The 26,335-nt window shown below is 44.4% G+C and overlaps 1 protein-coding gene across 3 annotated transcripts in view; it reads right to left on the bottom strand.

Annotated features, from left to right (window-relative positions):
• Positions 1–26,335, bottom strand: part of SMARCAL1 (SWI/SNF related, matrix associated, actin dependent regulator of chromatin, subfamily a like 1) — a 54,341-nt gene that overhangs the window by 7,827 nt on the left and 20,179 nt on the right. For all 3 annotated transcript variants that reach the window (XM_047084284.1, XM_047084285.1, XM_047084283.1), the window contains exons 10-14: positions 23,267–23,332; positions 15,521–15,661; positions 10,933–11,151; positions 4,851–4,921; positions 1,431–1,533 (exon numbers count right to left, since the gene is read on the bottom strand). In XM_047084284.1, the coding sequence (XP_046940240.1) occupies positions 1,431–1,533; positions 4,851–4,921; positions 10,933–11,151; positions 15,521–15,661; positions 23,267–23,332 (600 nt within the window). The remainder of the gene's footprint in view (positions 1–1,430; positions 1,534–4,850; positions 4,922–10,932; positions 11,152–15,520; positions 15,662–23,266; positions 23,333–26,335) is intronic.

Raw genomic sequence — 26,335 nt, forward strand, 5'->3', positions numbered from 1 at the left:
TGCTCTGTCTCTCTCTGTCCCAAAAATAAATAAACGTTAAAAAAAAAAATTAAAAAAAAAAAAAAAAGAAGCACAGATCTACGCTATTATTTTTTATAGTTGAATGGACTATCATTTAGCAGTATGCCTATTGATGAACATTTAGGTCTCTATTTGATATTATAAATAATATCACAAATCTTATACATAAATCTGACCAGTTTGATTATTTCCTTAGGATAAATTCCTAGAAGAGAAGCTGGGAAAAATTCGAGTGTGCATTAAGTTATTGCCAAATTGTCCCGCCAAAAGGTACCAAATGTACAAAAAAAAAAAAAAAAAAGCCCTTGGTTTAACCACAGTGTATATGTGTGACAGAACAGATCCATATTTTTAGGTAATTTAAATCAATCCTTTCCTTTGTGATTTCTTTCATTGTTTTTACATTTAGAAGGTCATTCTCCATCCAATGATTAGCTATACATTCATCTAGTTTCTTCTAATGCTTCATGGCTTTAATGAGCTTTGATTTGTCTGAAATTTAATAAACAGTGAAGTTGAGTTTCATTTAAGTGTTCCATCCAATTACTTAGCCAATTATCCAAACTTGATCTGTTGAATAAATTAAGCCAAATTTTTGATGACTCCTTGATAGTACACTATTTTTTTTTTTTTTTTTTAAATACTAAAGGGCTACTTAACTAAAGAGTTCTTAACACTAAAGAGGGCTCTCCATTCTATTCCACCCATCTGAACACCAGTTCTGGGACAAGCATGAGTTTTATAACAGATTTTAATATTTGGAGACACAAGTCTATTAACATTGTTCTTTTTCAACATTGTCTTAGCTATCTCTCCTCCTTATTTTTTGAGACTCTTTTAGCACAATAATATAAAGTTCCCTTAAAATACCCAACTGGAAATTTTATTAGGATTGAGTTAAACCTACAAATTCATTTGGGAAGGACCAGTTTTTTACAGCCTTGTGCTTTTTCAATAGAGCATGGCCCAAATCTCTCCAACTCTTCATTGGTTTCTACACTCTTCTTGGTGAGATTACTTTTAGGTACTTTATGCTTTTTTTGTGCTGTGAACTTGAATATTTACTAATTAGTTATAGCTGGTACACAAAAAATCAATTTATTTAGTGTATTTATTTGGAATCTAGGCACTCTCCTAAACTCTTGTGCATTCTAATAATTTTCCAATTAGTTGGCTTGAGTCTCCTGAATATACTGACAGCTCTGATTTTTCCTTTCCAAGGATTATGGCTTTTAATTCTACTGCCTGGCTTCCTACATCACATCACATACAAAATTCAAACCCAGATGGATTATGAACCACCTCTAAAATTTTCAGAAAAAAAATAATTGCAGGAGAAAAAATTTATGACCTTAAAAAGGAAACGATTTCTTAAGCATATCCTGTGTTGAATTTCGAAGAGGGCTCACCTTTCTCTCAAGCTCTTTAGTAAGTGCATCCAGAACCACCTTATGGTGTGCAAACACTAGAAACTTCTCTTTTCCACTTTCCAGTAGGTCCAGGACGTATTCACTGCATTTGACAATGAGCACAATGAAGTAAACATATACTTATCCAGCTGAAATGACTTCACTGCATTTTTAGCAGACACCTTTGAGGCACCTGCTCTCTCCCCAGCCCTTTCCCTCCCTTTCTCTGGGAGCTGACCTCTCAGCTCTACTGCTCACATCAGGTCACCTGAACAGAAGAAGCAAAATTAGGAGCTGCAGGGAGGCCACCTTCTGCCATGTGCTGAAAGAGTTATTCCTTACTTTTACGTCATCTCCCGCACGCTAATAAATCAAAATAGTGTTATGTTTTATGTGTCTCTGATGATGTTGCTGAAACTTTCTTACTATCTGGGATCACAGAAGACAATTAACAGTTTCACTTTTTCTGCTCTACTATTGTTGTAATGTGTTTTCAATACAAATTGCAATGTCGTCTAAGATCTGAAAATGCCTAAGCGGGGGATTAAGGGATTCTTGACAGTAATCAAATTTCTGGAAGTGCAATATTGAAACGTAAGTATTAGTACTGAAGAGACGGTCGGGAAAAGCTCCCTAGTTCCCTCGCACATTAGACGGCAAGCTGCAAAGCGAACAGTTAAGTCAGTGGTAAGGGAATTTTTTTTCTGAGGCAAAGGAAGATGGAGTGAAGAACCATATTTGCATGCTCTTTATTCTCCCCTTGATTTACTTCTCTCTTCCACAACTGTGTTTTTTCTTGACTTCCCACGCCCATCTTTAGCCATGGCCCCGAAGGAAGGCAGCTACCCTGGGGAGCTGTAGGGTGGGGGTGGTGTATCACCCAGTCAACAAACTCTTATGGCTTCCCTGGGATTAATGCCCTGCGGAGGGTTCACAATCCCAGGACAGGTCACTGTTCCCACAAGGGCAACTGGAAGGTGAGCCTCCTCGGACACAAACAGGACTCACTCTGCCTGAGGCCTTCCTCACACGTGGGTGTGTCTGGGCACAGAACAGACATTGCCCTCCATGGAGAAGGACAAATCTCAAAGGCTTCCTCTAAGCATCTAAGAATTATTTTCAAGCAACACTGGCCAACCAGGGAATGGATTTGAGTTTAATCTGTGAATAGTTGGTACTAATAGAATCTACTTTAATTAGTTTGAGAGACATAAAATTTGCCATGATATAAGCAAGAAAGTTTATTGCTACAGCATCAAAAAGTCACAAAGCCATACAATCAAGCTGGACAGCTCATTAACAACTATAGGTGTCAGTTTTCCTAATTCCTCTCTCTCCTTTGCATCTCAGAAACGGCTTTGTATTTCTACCCTTCCCAAGTCCCTAAATTGCCAGGCTGGAAATATCTGCCTACCACAATACCATTGGCTTTTGTATCAAAAGATGCCCATTAAAATGAAAACAGACAAACAACAGCAAAAAAGGGAAGAAAAACCATTAGCAGAGGAAATTGGGGTTTTAAGATTTATAATGTCATTTCCACTTACTAGTTGTATGACTCTGAGGCTCCGAGATATACATGAAATTTACTTAGTTTCTGCATTTTGAAAATGGGGCCAGTTTCACTTATTTGACTGATCTCACAAAGAGGCTCCAAGCGTGAAAGGAGTTAACAGATGTCAAAACTGGCTGGAAACAATAAAGCACTACCCAAGTTACTGTGGAATTTTGAGAAAGTATGTACAAGGCAGGTGATAGACTGGATGTCTGTGCACCCCCCTCACCAAATCATGGTGAATGATAACCCCCAAGGTGATGTTACTGTGAGATGAGACCTTTGGGAGGTGATAAGGTCATAAGGATAGAGCTCTCATGAATGAAATTAATGATCTTATCAAAGAGACCCCAGAGAGCATCCTCACCCCTTCTGTCACGTGAGGACACAGTGAGAAGACAGCTGTCTGGGAGCCAGGAAGACGGCCCTTACCAGGCACCTCATGTGCCGGTGCCTTGATCTTGGACTTCTCAGCCTCTAGAAATGCGAGAAATACATCTCTGTTGTTCAAGCCACCCAATCTATGGCATTTTTGTTATGGCAGCCTAAACGGATGAAGACCAGATATTACCAAAGTTTATTTATGAGGTGGCTGAATGGCTAGATTTAAACTTTCTAAGAAAAATGGCTGGTTCTGTGGCTAGCACTCAAGAGACCCTGGATTTTGTAGGTCCCGAGCTGAGAGACTGAGGGAAAGGATCACACCCTTGCCATCTGTTACTCAGCAGCTCGTGAGAGATGGGGTGGTGGGGGCAATTCAGATTAGTTTCTGAGAGATAAGTTTCCAGGTTGTAAAACCACATCTGGAGTTCATTAGTTTCCTAACAGGATCATAAATGAAAAGGGCAGTGCCCAGAGGCTGAAGGAGAGCCGGCCAACATTCAGCAGTCTTTTTGTGCAGAAACTTAGATTTGAATAATGCAGTGAACTCACTCCCTTACCGCATTTAGGGGTGCAGAGGGAGAGGCTGGAGAGGCTGGGGTATCTGGAGGCTGAGTGAGAGGGTGAGGTAGGCTGTCTGTGTCTCAATTTATCCACAGATCTTGGTCCCCACAGCCAAGCTGGCACCGCTCAGCCCACACTAAGTTCATTTTCATTGTAATTAAATCACTTGGACCATTATCCTGCCAGAGCCTCACATGAATGTTAAACAATAAAAAATTAGGCAAACGCACGTCATGAGAATTGCCTCAAGTTTCTACCACAGTGAATATTTGAACATGAGTGGGTTTTTCCTTTCTTTAAGAAAAGCAGACAATTTTTCAAGTCAGTGAATACATTTAAGAATAGGAATTATGACTTCAGCCTTAGTTTATAAGGCAGAAGGAAAACTCAGTGTGACAGTGGCCACTTGTCTGTATCTTTTGAGCAAGCTTGGACAGTTTGTACGACAGCCTTTCTATGTAGGTAAAGAACAGCTGAAACTTCTGTCTTTGGAGAACCCCAGAGAATCCCCATATGAGGGAACCTTCTCGGTCTTCCATGAAACCCCTAATGTTTTTCTACAAGCAAGTGACCATAGTTTTCCTAATAAGGGAAAAAGCTCCCCTTAGTGTTTGGTCAACCCCTACCCTCCTTGTAAGTGCAGCAGCTCCACTGATGAGTGGTCAAGACAGGATCTCTCAAGGACTGGCATTGCTCACCTCATACTGGCACTGCTCCCGGGACAGGCCCGCTTCTGCCCTGTGGTGATGAGCCGTGCTGCCCTAAGCCTTGTACGGAAGCAGCAATAATTCTAATGCCTGATCATTTCATACAGAGCAATAAAACCATTCTGGCGGACTAAGGTAATAGGTGTTATCTTTCAAAAGACGAGGGAGAGACAGAGGGTGGGAGAGAGAAGTCAGCATGTGGGGGCCACTCACATGACACACGGGATTTTCGCTTCAGCTGTTCTACTGAAGAAGAGGAGGAGGGCTTCTTTTTGCTGCCGGTTCTGTGGAAACAGAAGACTAGGTTTAAAGTCTCCCACTCTGGGAACCCTGGGAGAAGCTGACACAATCATCACTGCTCTGAGCTTTACAGACTCGAATGCCAGTTATCGGAGCCAGGAGGCCCTGACTTTAGCCAAGCCATAGGAACTGTATAGACTCTACCGTGTCATTGGAAACGTGACATTACAGGGACCCGGTCATCTCCCAAGAACTGTTGTGAGTACAAAAGCCCCTGGAATGGGGCTTCACCCGCCGTCTGTGCCGAGCTCACATGAGCGGCTGAAATGCAGTCTTGCTAAGCTATTTAAGCCATTTACTACAGCCAGCGACTTCCATGCGCCAGTGGCCCGTGCTGTTCTTGCCTCCCCCTTTCTCTTCTACCACATCGTGTCCATACCTCAGTTTACTTCTTTTTTTTTTTAAAGGCTTTCTTTTAATTTTTTTTAATGTTTATTTTTATTTTTGAGAGAGAGAGAGACCAAGCATAAGCGGGGGAGGGGCAGAGAGAGAGGGAGACACAGAATCCGCAGTAGGCTCCAGGCTCCGAGCTGTCAGCACAGAGCCCAACGCGGGGCTCAAACTCATGAGCCGTGAGAACATGACCTGAGCCAAAGTCGGATGTTTAACTGAGCCACCCAGGCGCCCCTAACTAAGTTTAATTCTATCCAAGACTTACTCAATTGATTCCAACTGGCACCAATTAGCTTATTCTAGTATCATCTCAAAACCGTTATTCACGTGTTTTGGCCTGGCTCCCACATAAGGTGATTGACCTCCTAGGGGAAGAAACCATGTTTTCTTTATAGTTTGCATCTAAATAAATACTAATTGAGAATGCTAACACAGGAGATGCACACATAGTTTCACAATGTCACAAGATAACATTTTCTATCGCTCTGGGCCCCCAGGGAGGACACTCTTACCATCTTCACTAGGGTGGCCCTCTCCTTCCACTAGCAAGGGTGGGATTACAGATGCCCTCAGTTTTTCTGTGCCTGGGCCCTGTGAGGCCGCTCACGGACACAACAGCGTCTTCACGGAACAAAGAAGTGACCCCACAGTAATAACACATATGGCCCTGAACTTGTGGATAACTCAGGAAAGCAGCCACAGCCAGGCTGTGCAGCCTGCTTGGGACTGTGTCTCCCTCGCTCTCTGCCCCTCCCCCGCTTGCTCTCTATTTCTCTAAATAAATAAAAATAAATAAATTTACAAAAATAAGTAAAATGTTACTCATTACATACATTATGTATATCTCTATATAAGTGTACATGTATATAATACATGTTTTAAAGCAAAATACACACACGTTTTATAGAAACACTACCAAATGATACCTTAAACAATGGGCACCACAACGGAGGAGGAGCTGCCTGGCCAAAACAGCTCCCCGGCTCTTAACAGCATCTTTCCTCTAGGACTTGATGAGAAGGAAGAAAGATAACCCGGAACCACAGGAAGCTAGGAGGCCACTGACAGTGCAGCGGAACCACCATCCCTCCTATGTTGTGACCGAGGCCCAACTGAACAATTCAAACTTCCCGGGAACTCTTACTGGAGACGCGACCCCGTGACAGTGTCTTAAACTCTTTCTCAGCTACAGACCCTGTTTAGACTCGGATGGAGCTAGCTCACTTCTGGCCAGTGAGCTCACAGACGTCCTGAAGTCCATTCATGACCCCTCACAGGGTCCTTGCAGCAGGCCAGGCCCTCTCACATAACACGGTCCCTCACAGGATACACCAAGGGGACAGAGCCAGGCTTCCAGGTACTGACCACACCTGCAGCGGGAGGGCCACAAGCAGACGGCACCCCGGTCGTCCTTGGTCCTGACATTCACTCCCACGCCCTTTGGACACCACCACCGCTCTCGTCAGGTCCTTCCCTCCCACCCACACTTGCTCACTCCGCACTGGCTAACAAGACAGGGAGAGGAAACGATGGACAAGTGGCGGGAAGCACTCTGGGAGACCTTGCCCATGTGAGATTTGCTGAGAGCTGATGAGGTGTGGGGAACAAACACCCAAGTTCACCGGTCACCCGTGATGTGCACCAAAGCCTTCAAAGTACGCACATCCCTGAGTCGCGGTGACTTTCTCCTTCAAATCTACACTCACCATATAGTCCACATTCACGAATTCCTATGTAAGCTGCTATTACTTAGAATAGTGAGCTGAAATAACTCAAATGTCTGACTCAAAGTTATTAGCAAAATTATAACATGGGCATGGGGGAAACTTTAAAGGAACATTTAACAACATAGGAAAGTGTTCACAATGCGGTTTTGTAACCTGTATTCTTCACTGGCTGATGGATGGTTACAGGGTATCCATTCTGCTTTTAAAATATGTTATTCATTTGGGGCACCTGGGTGGTTAAGATGGTTAAGCGTTTGACTTCGGCTTAGGTCATGATCTCGTGGTTCATGAGTTCAAGCCCCGCGGCGGGCTCTGCGCTGATGGCTCAGAGCCTGGAGCCTGCTTGGAATTCTGTCTCTTTCTCTCTCTCTCTGCCCCTCTCCCCAACCCTCTAAATAAATAAATAAGTAAATAAAAATAAACTTAAAAAACTATATATAAAATCTGTTACCCATATCTCTATATAATACATATTTTAAAGCAAAATATATATGTTTGATAAAAAACTACCCAAATGATATATGCCAACATTATATGATATTTTTAAAAGATGGGTGACTCTTTTTTATAGTATAAGAAACAATAAGTGTTTCTTATAAGTACTTTTATTTTTCAGATTCTAGGCAATAGATAGCTACTGTATTTTTAATGTAGGAGAAACCAATAGTTTTATCTTAAAAAAAAAACAAAAAACAAAAAAACAGACCTTCCCCACACGAAGTAGACATAATACTGGTCCATGAATGATCTCACTTCGTTTGCCAGCTGTGGGCCAGGAAATTTTAAATAACCTGTATTCTCTGTTCTTGTGTCCTTGACTTGTACTAAATTAGATCCACTGGGGTTTTGAATTATTTTTTTAGGTTGGAATTTGAATGCATCGTCAAACAGCAGAAGGGTGAAGTAACACTGTCACCAGGAAGTCTGCACGGACTTGTTCCATTTTTCTGCCTAGTCCTGCTGATCAAAAAAATTACTATAGACAAAAGCTGATCAGAATTAGAGTCAGCTTTTCTTAGCCTGTGAAAAGATATCTATTATTTCAGCTGAAAATAAGACAAAGCTTTCGTCGTGCATTATATTTCATAAATGGGCCACTTCCTCCAGATGGGAAGGTGTGAGGGAACAAAGAATCACTTCTTGACAGGTTAGCAGTGGAACGCACAACACTGCAGGGAAACTTGGGGCTACAAGGTAACTATCAAAATGGGAGGGCACCTTTCTACAGATTCACAGGGCTTCCTCACTTGACTAAAACCATAAAACCACGATCCCCGAACATTTTATTTTGTTCAACTCAAGCTTTCACAGCCAGCCAGGGTTTGGAAGGCAGGTCAAAAGCCATCTGGTCCCACTCCTGGCTCCCCTTCCTGAATTAAGTGAGGGTGCAGCCTCTGATCAGATCCACAGTGGACAGATGCACCACATCCGTGGCTTTGGAGTAAGACAAGTTCTGGCGGTCCAAAGGGCAAAGCTCATGAATTCATGTTCTACTTGGATTTTCCATTATAAAAATGAATTGACATTAAAAAACACAAAAGGGAAGCAATTTTTCAGGGATTTGTCTTGTTATCGGAAAGAATCTAGTAACCAGCTTCAGCATAATGCTGAAGGTAATCTGTACCAACTCAATTTCTCTCTTTTAGGGACAAACTTAATTTTTCTGAGATGCCAAGGAAACATGGCAACTCTAAGCACTGGACTGAGAAGAGCGCTGGGCTCCTTCTCTGCTGGATTCTTGAATTACGCTGCAATTTAGGCTTTCATAATCTGCAAAACCAGTGTTTAAGACCCTGGGAAGAAGGGCAGGGAGACGACAATCACACAACAGGAGGGACTCAGAGCCACTGACACTGTCCTTAGGCACTTTTCCTGCATGAGGTCTAGGAGACCAGTACTGGCTCCCCTTTTTAGGTAAGAAAATATCAAAATATGCCAAAGAATTTAGGGGATTTATATGGCCACCGGAAGTTATAAAAATACCCAACATTCCTGATTTCCATGGTTTAGCCTAGTCAATCTTACATTATCCCTGTAAATTCAGAGCTCAAACTTTCAGGTTACATCTGAAATCAACTTTGGAAAGAGCCCCCTCACCTAATGTGAAGAACTACATAAGCTGGTGAAAAATTTTAAAAATGCTTTCAAATCTTGCTGCACTAAAAGTTAAAAATTCCCATACTTCTATTTATTTCTTTTCCTTTTTAGCGATATTGCACAATTTACAGTTGCCACTTGGCCACACTCAATGTGATGTTCCTCCTCAATTCAAATGCCCACTGACTGCTGTTCTCTGCCCGGTTTGGGAGGGGGCCAGGTACAGGCGAGGGGGTTTTCTAGGGAATTCCATGAAATACCGATAGGCTACTTCTGTACACACAAGGAACTAAAATAATAGAATGTTTATACACATTCGGATCTTTGCATCTAAAACTATCATACATCTGAATTTTTCCCATTAATACTATATTTGTTGTACTTGGGCATTGGCTTTCTTGACGGAGTTCACTAGTGGGCAACCGTTAGTAAACATTAAAGATTTAAGAAAATTATAAGAAAAAGCTTAAACTGAGAAAAAGGATTTCCATTCATCGAATTTTTATCTCTAGACATCAGAAAAAGACCACCAACGCTGATTTTAGCAACAGAACACATGCTTCTGCTCATGGTTCCACTGAAATACAATTTGAGAATGGCTGGTCTGTGTGTCCACATTGGTATAGGGGAACTTTGCTGGAAAACCCCACAGCAAAGACGTTATGCCCGCTCACTTCCTCCAGACCACCCAGATTATTAGATGCACGACAGCATAAATTAAATACAGCTTGATAGCTTACAGCGCCTCTTCCACCCTAGACTCTGTTTCTTAAAAGTTACCTGCTGGTCTTGCTCATAACATGGTAAAATAACATAAAAAAAACCCCACGCATTCTGTCTCTCGTCATTCTTATTTATTTTGTGCTCTCCCAGAAGGCTGGGATCTCATCTGGATCTAAGTTTCTTTATACAAGGTAATAACAAGCCCAGATAATGCTTTATGATAATGTCAAAAAATGTCAATAACTGTTATTTTCTTGGCAATGAAAACTGCAAGGTTTTATCTCAAAAGGACAGAGATGGAGCTGGTGTAAATTACTTTATAGCACTTAGCACAGTATGACACTAAAGACAGATATGAAAGTGTTTTGAAAAGATGAAACCACCATAGTGGAAAGACCTTAAAATATAGGGGTAACAGGCTTGGTTATAGCCTCAGCTCTGCCACGGAGCAGCCATAAGCCTTTGGCCAAATCACAATCTCTGTGAGCCTTCGTTTCCCTTCCTGTAAAATGGGGATGCCAACTTCTTGCCAACCATGAATGACTGTAATAAGGATTAAGGGTTAAGAGGGTTTGAAAACTCCACTTTGTTATATAAATGTCAATTTGTTATTTTGACTAAAATAACATGTATTGTCAGAGTGTTAACACATATGTATCAGATACGCTTAGGACTAATTTCTTAACTGTTACTAGACTGAGTAACAGTTACTAGACTAAGGCATTCTCAAAATACACTAAACATAAATTCCAACTTTCTTTGAGGGATTCAGAATATATATCACCATTCTGCAGTTACCATGGGGTTTATTTTTATGACCATCTGTCAACAGTGATCTACACATGCATAAAACAGCAAATCAGTAAGAGGTTTTAGAAGCAGACTAGGTAGGCTGAGAAATGACATGGGCTCACTGTCCTTGTCCAGAGGGGTGGGAAGAGATCATGGAAAGGCAAGCTCAGAGAACTCTGGGTACCCCCCGTAGAGCCCCTCCCAGGAAGGAACAGCTGTGGACACATCAACCCCTGAATCCCTGTCTGCAGCCCCAGACTCACAGTTTTCTCCTTGGTGGTCATTTCCTTGGCCGCGGCATCCAGGGCAGCTCTGGCCTTGGTGCTGATCCGGCCTGGGGCAACGACTACCATCTTGCGCTGCTTGGCTGGGAGCTGGGCAAGGACATCACTCTTGAGGCGTCGCAGCATGACCGCCTCTTCCAACAAGAGCTTTAGCTCTCCGAGGTTGGAGGAACCTGAATAATCCCATCCCCAGGGCTGCTGTGGAGAGAAACATACATCCAGTTAGGTTCTCCCAGGGCCAAGTTAACCAGGCTGTGACCTCAACATTCTCACAGCTTTCTCTTCCTATGGCTTTGTTCAGAGAACTTCAAGTGGCTCTAAAAGATGAATAAAACCTAATATAATACAAATGGGAACTAGGAATGAAAAGAGAAACAGTAAGGAATGAAGTGAACTAAAAACACATATCCTGGTGTTCTACATGCTGAACTTTCTAGCAGTAAATGCAAGATGCCAAGAGGTCTGGTATCTATTACATTAAAAGACCAATAAGACACCCAGCTTGTCAAACTATTCCCATATTCTAAATAAACAAATCACCTTCCCTAGGGCTTCTCCTAGAGTTCACTGCACAACATAACAAATCATATTATCAGTAATACCTTTATTTGATGGGATGCACTGGGATTTAAGAAGCTGTTGTTCCTTAGTATGGGCTACACCAACACAACCAAGTGCAGTGACATGAATGCAGGGTGTTGCTGCTGCTGGTGGGAATTGAAGGAAGGAACCCAGAGCACGGGACTGTACCAGTGTGGCTGAAACCAGAGGTGGGTTTTAGGGTTCACAGGCAGTCCTTCATAAAATCGGTTTCTTCACTTAGCAGCTCATGAGAGGCAATGAGCAAGAATATCTATTCCCTGTCATATAGCTAGGTAAGATGCTGCAATGAAAACCTTATTCTTCACTAACAATCTTACTCGAAATAAGAACTGATGTCTATAATCCTGTAGAAAATCAGGGAACCAGGGTGTTTGCTGCCTTATGTTTCCAGCTGCTTATCTCTTCTCCTGTCTCAGCCTCCCCAGGGCCATGAACCACCTCGAGTAGAAGCTAGGCTTGTTCATTCTTGAGGGCCAGTGGACCTAGTCTCTCATCGTGGGGATATGGCAGGTGTCCTAAAAACCCATGCTACATAGAGAATAGGAAGAGATGGTCAAAGGCAAAGTAAAATGATCAAAAACTGCGTCTTCTTTTAAAAAATATCCTGAAATCAACTGGAAGTTTCAGCAAATGCCTTCATGCTATGCATAGGGTCAAAAATGAGCTCAGCATGGGGCATTCTCTTCAGTGGCTTCTCTCAATGTAAGAAGCTGGCCACAACAACAACAAAACAGCTCTGGCCTACTGGCTGCATTAAATAAACATCATGCTAACACAAGTGGATACCGTAATTGATCTGGATGTCATGCTCCTAAGTGCTACTATGTCAGCTTTTAATCTTATAGGTTAAAACCCAATAATACTGGGGCGCCTGGGTGGCTTGGTCGGTTGGGCGTCCGACTTCAGCTCAGGTCATGATCTCATGGCCCGTGAGTTCGAGCCCTGAGTCGGGCTCTGTGCTGACTGCTCAGAGCCTGCAGCCTGTTTCAGATTCTGTGTCTCCCTCTCTCTCTGCCCCTCCCCTGTTCATGCTCTGTCTCTCTCTGTCTCAAAAATAAATAAACGTTAAAAAAAAAATTTAAAACCCAATAATACTAAAGGTTTAAAATTTAGAATATTCACAATCCAACAAGCTTTTATTGAAAAGTTACCATGTAGCAGGCACTGGGCTAGGTGGAAGGAAGGAAAGGCACTGTCTATGTTTGTTTTCTTGACTGGTGGTGGTGGTGGGGGGGGGTGCAATGAAGAGAGAAAGGATGAATGAGGATGGCATGAAGACTGGGGAGATGGTGGACAGAGACTGGGGACACAGGAAGGGGCAGTTTGGGGGCAAAGGCAATGGATTCTGTCTTCAGCCCCTATCATCACTAGGTAAACATTCCACTACGGGCCCAGATGGCCGAGGAAGCGAAGGTCCTTCTCAGAAAGTGGGTCATTTACAAATAGGACAGAAGTACAAATCACTCGTGAAGAGTTTTGTGGGACCACGACAACTGTGTGGAATCTAATCTGGATTGATCCTGGGGAAAGTGCATTACAGATTTCGTTAAAGAAGTGTATCGCTTTAAATACATTCAATAACAGAAATTTCCTGCCTCAATAAGCAGCTAAAAATGGTTTGCAATTAACTTTGCAAAGCACTACAATTTACATTATAAGCACTGTGTTTGAACGTAAGTGGGTATTTTTAAAGTACTTGAAAAGTTTTTTGAAAAGAGCATTTAAAAAATAAGGCAGACAGTCTTATTTACATCACAAACTTGCATAGCAAGGCTTTTTCTCAAGACGGCATGAGGCATGCACGCAGAAGGAGTAAGCTGCAGCCATTTCTCCAATGTGTCAGCATCTTCGATGCAAATAGTGGCTCAGTATAGTTGTCATTTGACCACAAAACAGGAATCCTTAAGGTCTGAAACAATGAGGTCCTAGAGACCGGTTGGAGCCTTTGCAGCAGGGGCCCCACCCCCAAGAAAGAAGTCAGGGGAGGCTCAGGATGTGGCTTCAAGGTTCATGAAGTTACAAAGTTACAAAGTTACAGCAGAACAGCTGGGGGAAAGGAGAAGTGACCTACAGTTGAGAGAGGGGACCTGAGTCTGCCATTCTCATTCAGGGCCGTGTGGACCCTCGTGCGAACAGAGGTGAGGAGTTGAGGAGTCTGACTTTGCCAGATGAAGGATTGCCGCTGAAGGATAAATTCATTGCCCTGGCCACAGTTTCAAAAACAGAGATTAGAAGGAAAAACTGATGAATCTTCCCTCTGGTTTTCAGATTGTGGAAGTTCCGGAGCCTGGATCAGAGGGAGCTACTAGGGGCGCAGGAAGAAGACGCCAGCCAGCCCCACTCCCATCCCAACGGCCAGGGAGGTCGCCGGCCGGGACTTCCGCTTCCATCCCCCGCGGCCAACCAAGGCCATGGCACGCGAGCTAACAGAGGAGCTGCATCCCATGGGGGGGTCTGGAGAGGGTGAAGAAGGCACCAGAGCCAAGAAGGAGGAGCCCAAACCCAGAAGAAAACAGCTCAGTGCGTAAGGAAAAAAATGAACACCTAAGCAAACGAGAGGCTGATTTTCTGGGTCATCCCTTCATGGGTTATTTTTGGGGAAGAATATGGGAAACGTGCCCAGGCTTTGGCCAAACTGGTTATGGTTGCCTGACACTGAGAGGCCCCCCCAACTCAGGAAACATGCTGAGCCCACCGTAGAGGGAGGCACAGCTGTAGACAAGGAGAGAAACAAGGCTCAGTTAGGAACCTCCTCTGCTGAGGAGGACAGTGTCCTGTGCTCAGCTGGCTTGATGAGACTGATGCACACTGAGGGATTCAACGGCCCATCAGGAGGAATGCAGGATTGGTAAATCATGTAAACATTTAAAAAATGCCAATTTTCTCATTTACAAAAGTAATCCATTTCTTGTACATTATTTTGTGTACGTCATCTTCCAATCATATAGGAAAGAGAGGTGCAGGGGAGAGGGGAGGGGAGAGACAGGGATAAAGAGAGGGAGGGAGAGAGAACAAATGAATGAATGAATTATGGGGAAAATTTTGCATCCTACTTTTTTCCCCACTCTTGTATTTCCCCAGGTCATTAAACAGACATTTTTTTTTTCCAGTTAAAAAAAAAAATTGAGGTTTTCGAAATCAAGATTTTGGGGCGCCTCGGTGGCTCAGTCGGCCGAGTGTCTGACTCTTGGTTTTGGCTTAGGTCATGATCTCACAGTGCGTGAGTTCAAGTCCCGCATCGGGCTCCGAGGTGACAGTGCACTACCTCCTTGGGATTCTGTCTCTCCCTCACTCTCTGCCCCTCCCCCATGCACACAGGTGTGTGCCATGAGCTCTTTCTCTCTCAAAATAAATAAACCTAAAACAAAAAATCAAGACTTTGATTGCAATGGCATTCGTGTTCACAAGGCTCTCTCTGACACGTTTGGAGACTGAAGCTGTGCAGATTGTAGCTCCAGAGGAACCTGCTCCACTGGCACTGTGTTCATAGAGAATCTGTAGCTCAGAGGCTTCTAGCCTCCTGAGCAGGCACAATTCACTGTCATGAGTCAACATTTTGACTGACGAGAGCCCACCAAGGCAGCACCAGATCACACTCTCCACTCCACCCATTTCGATGTCTCTGTGGTCTTTTTTGCACAGAGCATATGGGCCCCGGCCTCACCCCTAGCTCGCCTAGGTGCCCTTCTCAGAGTTCTGTGCACCTACGCATCAGCCACCGGTCCCTTTATTGGGAAACACCACCCTGGAATCACAAGCATTACAACTAGGAGGGACTGTTCTTATCTTATCCTTGAGGACACTCGAAGGTCAGAGTTAGGGGCAAAGCAGGACTAAAATCTGGGTCCGGCTCCCTGGCCAGTGTGCCTCTGATCGTAACCATGGCCAAAGAGAAGGAACACAAAGGAGGTCTCAAAATCAGGGTAAGGAATGGGTGGGGGAGAGGGGAGGGGAGAATAAATACCTGCTTGGCATCACAGTAGCGAAGTCCAAATGCATGAAACTGAGGGAAGAAAGTTGGCCTGACCCCAATGATCTGGGTGTAGAGCTCTGCGGGCCGGGACATGGCTGGTGTGCCGGACAGCAGGATCACTCTCTTGGCAACCTAGAAAACAAACAGCCAGAGGGACTGAGAGTGCACAGAGGAGCACATAGGGAATATCCCAAATGCCCCACTGGGATAGGAGCTGGATGCCCCAGAGACAGCAAAATCCCCTGGAATGTAGCGGGAGCATTTCTCACTTCCTGGGCACTCTGCAGCAGTTATCCAGTTTACTGCTCTCAGAACCCAAGGAGATCTGGATTCTGAAGACACTGCAGGCTGGCCTACACCTGGGAACTCTAAGCAAAGGTACCGTGGCCAGAGAAGAAGAACACACAAGTTCCACAAGCCTCACGGTGTGACCCACGGAAGCAGCTGGATGCCACTTCCTGGGCTGCCTTTGGGACAGCCCTGTCCCCCTGTATCAGGACCTAGCACATTATCCTGAATTCTACCTCTTCTGTCTCCCTCACTAGATTGCAAGCATCTTAAGATCAGGGCTGTGTCCACCTTTATCTTCTGTTGCACAGTACCTGGCACAAAGCAAGCGATCTATAAATACTCGATGCATGCTGAAAAATATTCAGCTAACCAGTAACCAAGGGAAGACAAAAGAAACTCAAAGAATTCAGTATTGGAAGTGGAAGCTGGGGAGAGACCACCAGGTCTGACCTTTTTCCAGAGGGGATCTCTGATCTCTGACATCCAAGTTGAACTTCTGATCAGATAATGACACTGAGGACAGGAGGAAGAGTCAGGGGTGGCCTGTGCGTAAGCCTCTAACTGATTTTCTTTGGAGGAAAAAAAGGCTGTCGCTAACTCAGCGACACAATGCCTTGAGCCCAGAGAGCCCTGATTTAGCCTATTTTTCAGTTAAAAAGGACTTTAAAAAGTGGGACCTGGGTCCATTGACCCTAAACCCAGCCCAAGTCTGCAGCAGCCTGCTTGGCAGTGGGTAGGACAGAAATAAATGGTCTACGCCAACGATGAGCTCCAAGTTCCCCACCATCCTGACACCAACCTGACCCGAAGGTGATCAAACCGAAATGTACCACGTCGTATTAAGATGGGAAAGAGGGGAGAACAGAAAAGGAGACACTCGCTGCTATACTAGGGGAGGGAATGGCCAAAAATTACTGGAGGTAAAATCCATTTCAGCTCTGGGAAGGAAGCCTACCACGGAGCTCAGTTGTCTAGAAACACCTTGTTAACCACTGTAACCTTGAGTTAACAACAGGAGTGTAAGGCAATCGCACGCAGTAAATCACCTAGGAGAGGAAATTAGGTTTTCAAATGGATATGCTGCCTCATAAAAATAAATAAATAAAGGTGCAACAGAGGGAAGAAAAATGTTTCTTTATAAATATACAATATATACAACTCTCAAGATGCACTTCTGCCCTCTCAGCGACCGCCAATACCTAATTCCATTATGACAGGAGAGCTATGAATTTCTCCAGCTATAATTTTCCACAGTTCAATTACCCAGCCTTCTAATTTCCTGCGCGGTTTAATGCAGACTCATTAAAATAACAATGAGCTTCTTGAATGACGTCTGTAGCACTGCTTGCCTTGGCTCAAGACCATTTCAATGAAACGGGAAAATGAGAAGCCTTATCAAGAAGAGAAAATCAGCCTATCATCCTAAACCTATTCCCCACGTCGCTGTTGGTGCCTGGGGAGGGGCAGCTCACAAACCAGGTGATGGAAAATCACTCCAGGACAGTGTTAATCTGGAGCCCGTTATCCCATACGCTGCCTTGACTAGGGCTGATGAAGCCGCTGAAAATGGACGTTTGTGGGTGTTTAAAAAGCAGAGGCAGCATTATGGAAAAAGAAAAAGAAAAAGACCAGCTCTGAAAAGAAGCCAGAACAGGGTCTTATCTTTTCTGGAATGATTTAGCCTGCTCCCTGCTCAGCCCCAACACGGTGGTGCCATCATGACTGTCACCCGTGCAGCCTGTCATCCTGCCCAGCTGTACATGATTTGTAGGTCACCGTCCACCTCGGAGAACTTCCAACTTAAGAAAATATAAATGTATAAAATTACATCCATCAACACTAAGCTGAATACTTTACAGTTAACCCCTGTGGCTAAGCACAGAAAGCAGTACCCAAGAAATCCGCAAGGGAGCGGTGAAAAAAAAATAATTTCTATGCGGTATCCGCAAGAGATCATGTGATTCACAGGAACAGATGCTTGGGGGTAGGGGGGAGGCAGATGACCTTCAAAGGCAGGTTTAGTTTCCTCATGGGTCAAGGTCATCAGGTCAGCCCTGTGGAACAGGTTGCTGGCAGGACAAGTTAATATATGTAATTTGCCAAGGAGAACCCAATCTGACTCACAGTGCATAACCTACACACAGGTTTCTTTTTTCACATAGATTTTTAAATATGAGCTAAGAGAATGTTATGCTGCAAAGAAAAGAACCAAAATTGTAAGTTCGTACAAGACGCAGCCTGGGAATTCTTACTCGCTTTCCATCATTACCTCTTTTTTTTTTTTTTTTTTTCAACTGAGCTAATAACTTGCTTTACTGAATTATTCTGACCGGTTAAAACACACTTCACCAAGGCTCCAGACTGGGGAAAAAAGTCATGCTTCCCAAAGCCCAAAGTTCTTGCCAAGTGTTATTCCTGATGGTACTCTAAATAAAGTTCAGGCCATAGGCGGAGTCCCCTGAGATTTAGAAGTACAACGTGAGAAGGCTGGTGACATCCAAAAGCAGGTCAAGCCCACGCTACCCAAGTGTCCTGTTACACACAAGCTCTATGTGGCACGGACACTGGAGCTATGCTGTCACGAGTGTAGAAGTCATTATAGAATCTTCAAAAACAAGGAGAGAGGCCAACACAGTTTGGGGACACGTGACCAAAAGTACACAGATCAAGAACAAACGCAGGATCATTGTCACTACCCAAGAAACAACCAAAGAGTCAACATCTGTAGTTAAATCTAAATCCTGAGAACAAGAGGGAAACCCCAATCTTCAGGAGAAATCCGGTGACTGGAATCCGAGCAGAAGATCGAGGTTCTGTTCGTCCCCCTGCTCTCCACAACACGCAAGGCCAAACCAAGATAAATAGCATAATTACGCCCCTGTTGACCAAGGGCCACCCCAGGGATCAGCAGTGATCCCTACCACTTAGTGATGCCTCGTAAATGGCCTGAGTCTCTGGTCGGGTCAGCATATTTCATATAAAATAGTTCCCTTCTAGGTTTTAGCCTTTTCCCCAAAAGAGACACAGCTCCAGTCACAAGTCTGAACACCACCACCAGCACTAAACTGATCTGCATGACAACCACAGAGCTTTCAAGGCAGGCGAGCATCACTGCTTCGATATTAATAAAATTCTGATGCCATGTAAAAGGCAACTCATTCTGAGGTAAGAACAGAAACAAGGAAGAACATGACTACAGCAGTTCAAAAACACCAAAATGTACAAGAAAACATTAAACGTTATAATTATAGCTAATTAAAGTTCTGTTGTTTTGACCTTCAAGGCCTGCATGGGTATAGGTATCACTAATATAACACACATGCTCAAATTAAATACTAAGCATGTTTTTTTCCTCTGGAAAAAAGTCTATTTTACCTTACGTACTAGATTCCAATAATTTCATTTCTGATTCTGTGCTGCAATTGAAAGAATTCATACCAGAACAGCAGGACCACAAGGGACTCCTCCTGCAGCCTCGTCAACTGGGACAGCAGACCCTCCAACTGACACCACTCTCCCTTTGGGCTGACAGGGGCGAAGAGCTGTCTCTTGTCGATGTGGCGGGACTGGGTTTTCTACCACCTACTTGTATATCGTATGAAAAGATGGCCAAAGCCTGGCTACAACCCCATCAAAACGGAACAGATGACATGTATTATGGTAGAGTCGTACAACCAAAAACAGTATTTGTAACAATGAGCTTGTGTCATCTGAAATGAGGTGGGACAGTTTCTGAGGTACACTATTAAGAGAAAAAAGGCAGGGGCAAAGGAGTGGTTGTAGAACACTCTAAGAAGGAATGAAGAAGAAAACCCGGATGCACATACTCACTGGGCATAGACTACATTTTAGAAGTAAACGTGAGAATCTGGTAACCTGGGCTGCCTTGCAGACACAGATCAAGGGGTCAGGGGCCCAGAGGGGGGACAGAGTCATTTTTCACCGTACACCCTTTTGAATATATCATCTATTTACACTCACTTAATGAGGATGGAAAAAGAAAAGGCTCATACATTTTAGACCACTACTCTCATTTCATCTAACCAATCAACAGTGATTTGTAAAAGAGGCTCTATTCACACAAAAAGAAAAACAGGTATTTATTAGGAAAGGATGGTGGGGATTCTGAGGGCTTTTTCTCTCTACTGAAATCATCTAACACTGGTTTGACAGTAAGAAGCACTATAAACCCAACACCACTAAGGAAGACTCAAACACGTACCTCGTTGCACAAAAGAAAGAGACTGACACCCATGAGGGCCAGAGTCATGTGGGAAAGAGTGTGCGGTTCAGGCTGAGTGGGAGTAGAGACAGTCATGCTTGGCCACATGGGACACCAGAGGCATCTATCAAAAGGTGAAATTCTGACCCAGCAATTCTGCGTGTAGACATCTGTCCTAATGGGGTCGAGGTGTGCAAGCTGCAAAGACGTGGGTGGTGCTCGCTTGCAAAATTATTCATAATAGCAAAACAACATCCAACACTAAGGGTTAAACTATGGGACGCGTCCACACAACATGATGCTCTAGAGCCACTAAAAATGATGACCCTGCTCTCCAACTGCCATGTTGGAAAAATGACCAAGCTGTTACTGGTGGTTTTCTCCATTGGAAGGAATAAAGGGGATCTGAATTTTGTTCTTCATAGCTTTCTGTCTTGCCTACTTTCATGCATGTATACATAAAAACAGAACTACCTTTCTTTAGTAGCCCAAACAAATAGTGCTGTAGGAGAAGAAAGACGTCACACTTCCCAGGGGACGACACCAGTTTCCTACAACCTCAACCACACGTGCCCTGTGTCTGCCGTCACCATTTATGAAACCTGCATTTCCAGGATGTGATCTGGCCCGGCCAGCTCACAGACTGGATGGCATAACCTAATCACCCCACCATGCACATTTGCTGAACATGTCTTGAAATCATCAGAAAATAGTTCTAGGAGGTGCACAAGTTGGAGGAACAACCAAGTGGTACCAAATTAGGCCCTGACATGGCTTTTCAAGGGCATATTTTACTTCTCCCAACTCTCCTCTTGTTCCAAAAATATTTAGATTCATCTCCTTGGAGTACCTAGATCAGTGGTTCTCAACAGAGATGGGGAGGAGTGATTTGCCCCCCAGAGCACATTTGGCAATATCTGGAGACAATTTTGGTTGTCACCACTGGGGGTACTACTGACACTTAGTGGGTAGAGGCCAGGGATCGTGCTACACTTCCTACAGCACACAGGACAGCCCTGCACAACAAAGAATGATCCAGCCCACAGTGTCAATGGTGCCAAGGCTGAGAAACTCTGATCTAGATGAAAACACAGCGGAGAGATGAAAGGTTTGAGGCAGAATGCCTCAGCCCCACCTCCACTCACAGGTCCAGAACCCTGTGAACTCAATGTTATGTACGAGAGTGGATTCAGGACACCTTCATAAATAGCAGGCTATGTTCGTGGGTCCTGTCTTAAAGTGTTAACACATCCAAGTTGTATAGCAAGTGCAGAGTAATCTATGCTAGTTAACTGCTAAAAGATTTGTCTCAAATATATCAATTTGAAATATACCCATGATATTAAAGATATAAATGCTGCTTTAAAAGGTCTGGCTCGGGGCGCCTGGGTGGCGCAGTCGGTTAAGCGTCCGACTTCAGCCAGGTCACGATCTCGCGGTCCGTGAGTTCGAGCCCCGCGTCGGGCTCTGGGCTGATGGCTCAGAGCCTGGAGCCTGTTTCCGATTCTGTGTCTCCCTCTCTCTCTGCCCCTCCCCCGTTCATGCTCTGTCTCTCTCTGTCCCAAAAATAAATAAACGTTGAAAAAAAAAAATTAAAAAAAAAAAAAATAAAAATAAAAGGTCTGGCTCAGAAGCATATATTTCGGAAACAAGGATGCGGTCCAGCTTTCCCCGCTGGGCAATGACTGCATTAACAAGATGGCTGCTCAGAAGCTCCCCAACTATACCTTTAATGATATACCCGATCTACTGTGCCGTTTCTTTGGCCTAAACAATCAAGGGTACACATTTACTTTTAGGTATGGCTATAATACTGGAACCACAGTACGAAGATCTGGTAACATTTTGCAAAAGAGAACATATTAAAGCCTCCTAAAAGAAGGGTCACCACTCTGGGAAAAATGTTTCATTTAAGTGTGTCCATAAATATTTATAGGTAACATGAGCAGAGGATCAAGGTTTTTAATAAAGTAAAGGACTTTTATTTTAAGTTTGGAGCATATGACATAATCCTGCTTTGGAAGATGTATCATATTACTTGTTATTCCTAAAACAAAAGAAAGCAAAATAAAACTTGAAATGAGTAGACGGCTGTGCTTCGGGGGGAGTTGAAAAAATTAAGTGAATTTTCAAATGTTAATAAGCCCCAGCAACACTTAGCATATTTGTTTTCCCTAGTTTAGGTACAACTTAAAGCTTCTTTTAAGCAATGAAAACTGCAGGTTTAAAGTACTGGCACAACACCAAGGCTGCTTTAATAAAGCACAAGATAAACATGTACTTTTGTCTGCTCAGTCTACATAAACCAAAGTAGGTTCTCCCAAAGTCATCTGTGAGAGATTTCTACCTTAGGAGAGGAAAAAGCTACCTTCCTAATTGTGGTATTGTCCCCCAATATTACGAAAAAGCTCCCCAGAAAAAGAAGGAAGGAAATTTGGGGGCCTTGTCACCGTCTGGGGTCGGGAGAGTCTGGACACAAACCACAGACATGGAAGTGTGTGCCAGGTAAAACATGGCACAGGTTGAATTCATGTCAGAATAGAACACATCCAGGTAAAGACCCGAAGCTCCACTAAATCCACACCCCCACCTGCTCTGAAGCCAAGGCTCAACCAGCCAAAGCACTCAGGCCCCCGTGTAGGCCACAGAAAGGGGTGCGCATGGCTGCCCGTCTCGCTAACAAAAAAGGCTTAGGGTGACCCCAGGAAAGAGCACCAGCTTCTGGGCATGACTTGGGTTTGCCAATGCTTCCTGCTGATCCCTGACGGCCCGGTTCCAAGTCTGTATGATTCCTCTCCCTTGGTTCCTAGCACCATGAGAGCCAGGCCCCCACAAGTGGCTTAGAAGACAGGAAGCTTCTCCTGAGCTGTTCAGAGGACACGATGCTGGCAGCTCCCCTCTGCCTTGTCCGGGAGCCCAAGGAGGACCCAAAATGCAGTCCCCATCCAGCCTGTGCCTTCAACAGGCCTTCATCTCTGAGAGACAGAGGTGACCGCACCAGGCGCCAGTCTTAGCAGGACGTCAGGAAGAACACCGAGTCTGGCACTGAAGCCCTACACGGTGATAGCTTCGGTCAACATAAGTCACGTCCACGGCCCAGAGCCCCTGGCCCTGGACTTACAGCCCCTGCTCTCCTTGGACCCCCCTGCAAGCCTGAGCAAGATACAACAGGACCTCTGCGCTGGGTGGGCTCCAGCCTCAAGTCTATTCTCAGCAGGACTCACCTTGAGGATGGGCATAGCTGCGCGACAGCGGGCTGTCTTAATGTTCTTGAGGAAGTGAGATTCATCCTGAAAAGAAACAGCCAAATCCTGAGCGGATGGAGACAGGGCTTGCGTTAAGCTTGACCTGGCATGGCATTGCACTGAGGATGCCTCCCCTAGCGGTTTCTTGTTCAACCATAACCGATCATGAGTCCCTGTCATATTTTCTAAACCCAAATTTGTAACTAATACATTCTTGGTATTTTGAGGGGAAGTTTCTATTTTGGTACATATTCAAATCACTTGCTATGTACCTGAGCAACCAACAGACCTCTCTACAGTTTCTCTATCAATAAAATGGGTAAAATACCACTACCTAACTTATCAGGTTGCTGTAAATCTTAATGAGCTGACACACAGAACAGTCCTGCCAGCTAACTTAGTAAGCACCCGGTGGTTGTTGGCCACACTATGATGGGGACACGGTGGGGGGGATCCTGGCTCTATCTCTAGAGGTGATGTGAGAAACCTCCTGTTCCATTTCAGCTATGATAAACCGAAATGGACCTCAAAAGCACAATGGAGGGGAGTATAAGTAAGGTGAACCCACAAATGTCACAGTATCTGTTCCTAGAAAGCTGGGCTGTAATATTCATACTGTGTGATGACGAATGCATATGACAGCCAAGAAAAAGGGATTTATAGAGAGAAACAGCAGAAAGTACAGAGGACAGGGAAGGAAAAGACCCTTTAAGCAGTGGGCTAACATGTACCACCACTCTAACCCCAAGGAATGGCTTCTATCTGAACTCTCCGAAGAAGTGTAACATCTTAGAGTTGACACTTTATTCCCTCTTACAACATTTCTCTGAAATCAGAAGACAGGGCTCTTAAATAACTGAAGACAAACCAACACTGGTGGTAAGTGGCTTGCCAAAAACCATATGGCAGGCTAAGTGTTGAGCCAGAAGCAGAAAAACATGAATTCTAAAGCCAGATGCAGTCCAGCTTTGATCAATGACGCCCCATCTTGCTGGCTTCATGCCTGTGGGCAAATCATGTAACCACTTTCACTGTCGGTTCCATTAGGGCTGAAATGGAGAGAACATCTGCCTTAGGAGCCACCGGGAAGATCGGCAGTTACACATAAAGTACCTGACACAGGGTAACCCTCAGGAGATGAAGGCATTATTCTTCCTACACATTGTAGAACCGTCACCATCAGCCTGGGATACTTCATGTTTTCATTTTACAGGTATGCTACCATTTTTTCAAAGCCACACCCAAATTTGTGCCAAACCAGAAATGACTCCCTCGAAGACTCATTGCCCTGACAGCTATGAGAAAATATAAACATTTGGGGCACTTGGGTGGCTCAGTGCGTTAAGCATCCAACTCTTGATCAGCTCAGGTCATGATCTCACGGTTTGTGAGATCGAGCCCCACGTCAGGCTCTGTGCTGACAGCTTCTCTCTCCCCCTCTGTCCCTCCCCTGATTGCACACTGTCTTGCTCTGTCTCAAAATAAATAAATAAACTTTTACAAAAAGATATAACCATTTAAGTTTGCTTGAGCTAAGGCCATAGTATGGTTCTCACGCCCAAATCATGATAATAGATGCCCGAGGTCAGCAACTATGCCTTCTTCTTCTCTTCTCTGAGTTCCCACAATACTTGGCTCACACATCTATGAAAGCACTAAAATGTACTATAATGATCCGTGTGCTATGTGTCTGTCTGTCCTACTGGACTATGGTATCTTAGAGAATGGGGCTGACTCTCCTCCCTCCACACCCCCAGGGCACAGCACCGTGCGGGCCGTGGAGCTCATGCTCAGCTGTTGGCTGGACATGCGGATGAACGAGCCTCCCATGACAGCCAGCCCCATGTCAAGAAACCCACAGGCTCTACTGCGATTTGCTGACTTTTCTGGGCCTCCTAAAAACTCATCCCTTTCTCTCCTTCTAGATGAGATATGCACTACACATTTTGAGCGTCAAGATTTGGGAAGACACTATCAGAGAATTCAGGAAAATACCACTGGCTTTAAAATTCACACGTCTGAATAAAGAAGACTCTTTCATATCGTCCCGAGGCATTGGGTGTCCCTCTTTCACCAAGAGGATAAACAAGGGTAAGCTTCCATTGAAAACCATCTGCTGCGGTCTTCGGCCCTGCATGTCTGTTAGTGGCTACCTGGATGGGGGATGGGGACTGCACACCTTTTCATAATCTTTAGTTGTGAGCCATGTGAACACACGGGGTTCTGACCGGTAGCCGGCACCAGGTCTCTCTAGACTTTCCTTACGGAGTACGTGAAGCATGTAAACAAGGAAAGCCAGTGACTGAAAGATGTGCTGTCACATCTGTGCACAGAACTTGAGTAAAGCCTACTCAAAAAACAACAAACCTGAGGAAAAAGTATAGGTGGCCCTCGAACAACACAGGGATTAGGGGCACTAACCGCCCCCACCCCCTCCCGCCCCCCGCCTCGTAAAGTCAAAAGTCAGTGTTTACTTTGGACTCCCCCAAACCTTTACTCATCCGGAAGTCTTACCGATAACACACAGTCGATTAGCACATACTTAGTATGGTACAGGATTATATGATGAATTCTTACAACAAAGTAATCTAGAGAAAAAGTATTAAGGAAATCATAAGGAAGAGAAAAGACAGTACTGGACTGAACTTATCAAAACAAATGTGCCCATAAGTGGGTCCATGCATTCAAACCCATGTGGTTCAAGGGTCAGCTGTACTTTTTGAGGTGGGGGAGGGAGGGTCTTTATACTGGCTGGAAAAAACCTTATTAGCTGTTTGGACCGTGTGCCTGAGCCACCCGGACAAGAGGCCGCCACATGAAGGTACACGCCCTTGTTGTCCGCACCAGCAGCCCCTGTCCATGACTTCGTGTTGGAGAGATGGGCTGCAAACCCCCAGTTCAGGCCTAGTAAATGACACTTTTCAAAAAGCGCCCCAGGAGATTCTAATATGCAGCTAGGGTTGAGGACTGCTATTTGAGATGAATAAAATGTCAGTTTCCCACAAAATAAAGACAGTGATTTCTATTCTCTTAGAAACAGAGGGAGGC

The sequence above is a fragment of the Lynx rufus genome, unplaced genomic scaffold (assembly GCF_022079265.1).
Source record: "Lynx rufus isolate CCGP_SWC_20201006 ecotype Redwood Valley unplaced genomic scaffold, mLynRuf1.p SCAF_2, whole genome shotgun sequence".
NCBI classification, from domain to species: Eukaryota; Metazoa; Chordata; class Mammalia; order Carnivora; family Felidae; genus Lynx; species Lynx rufus.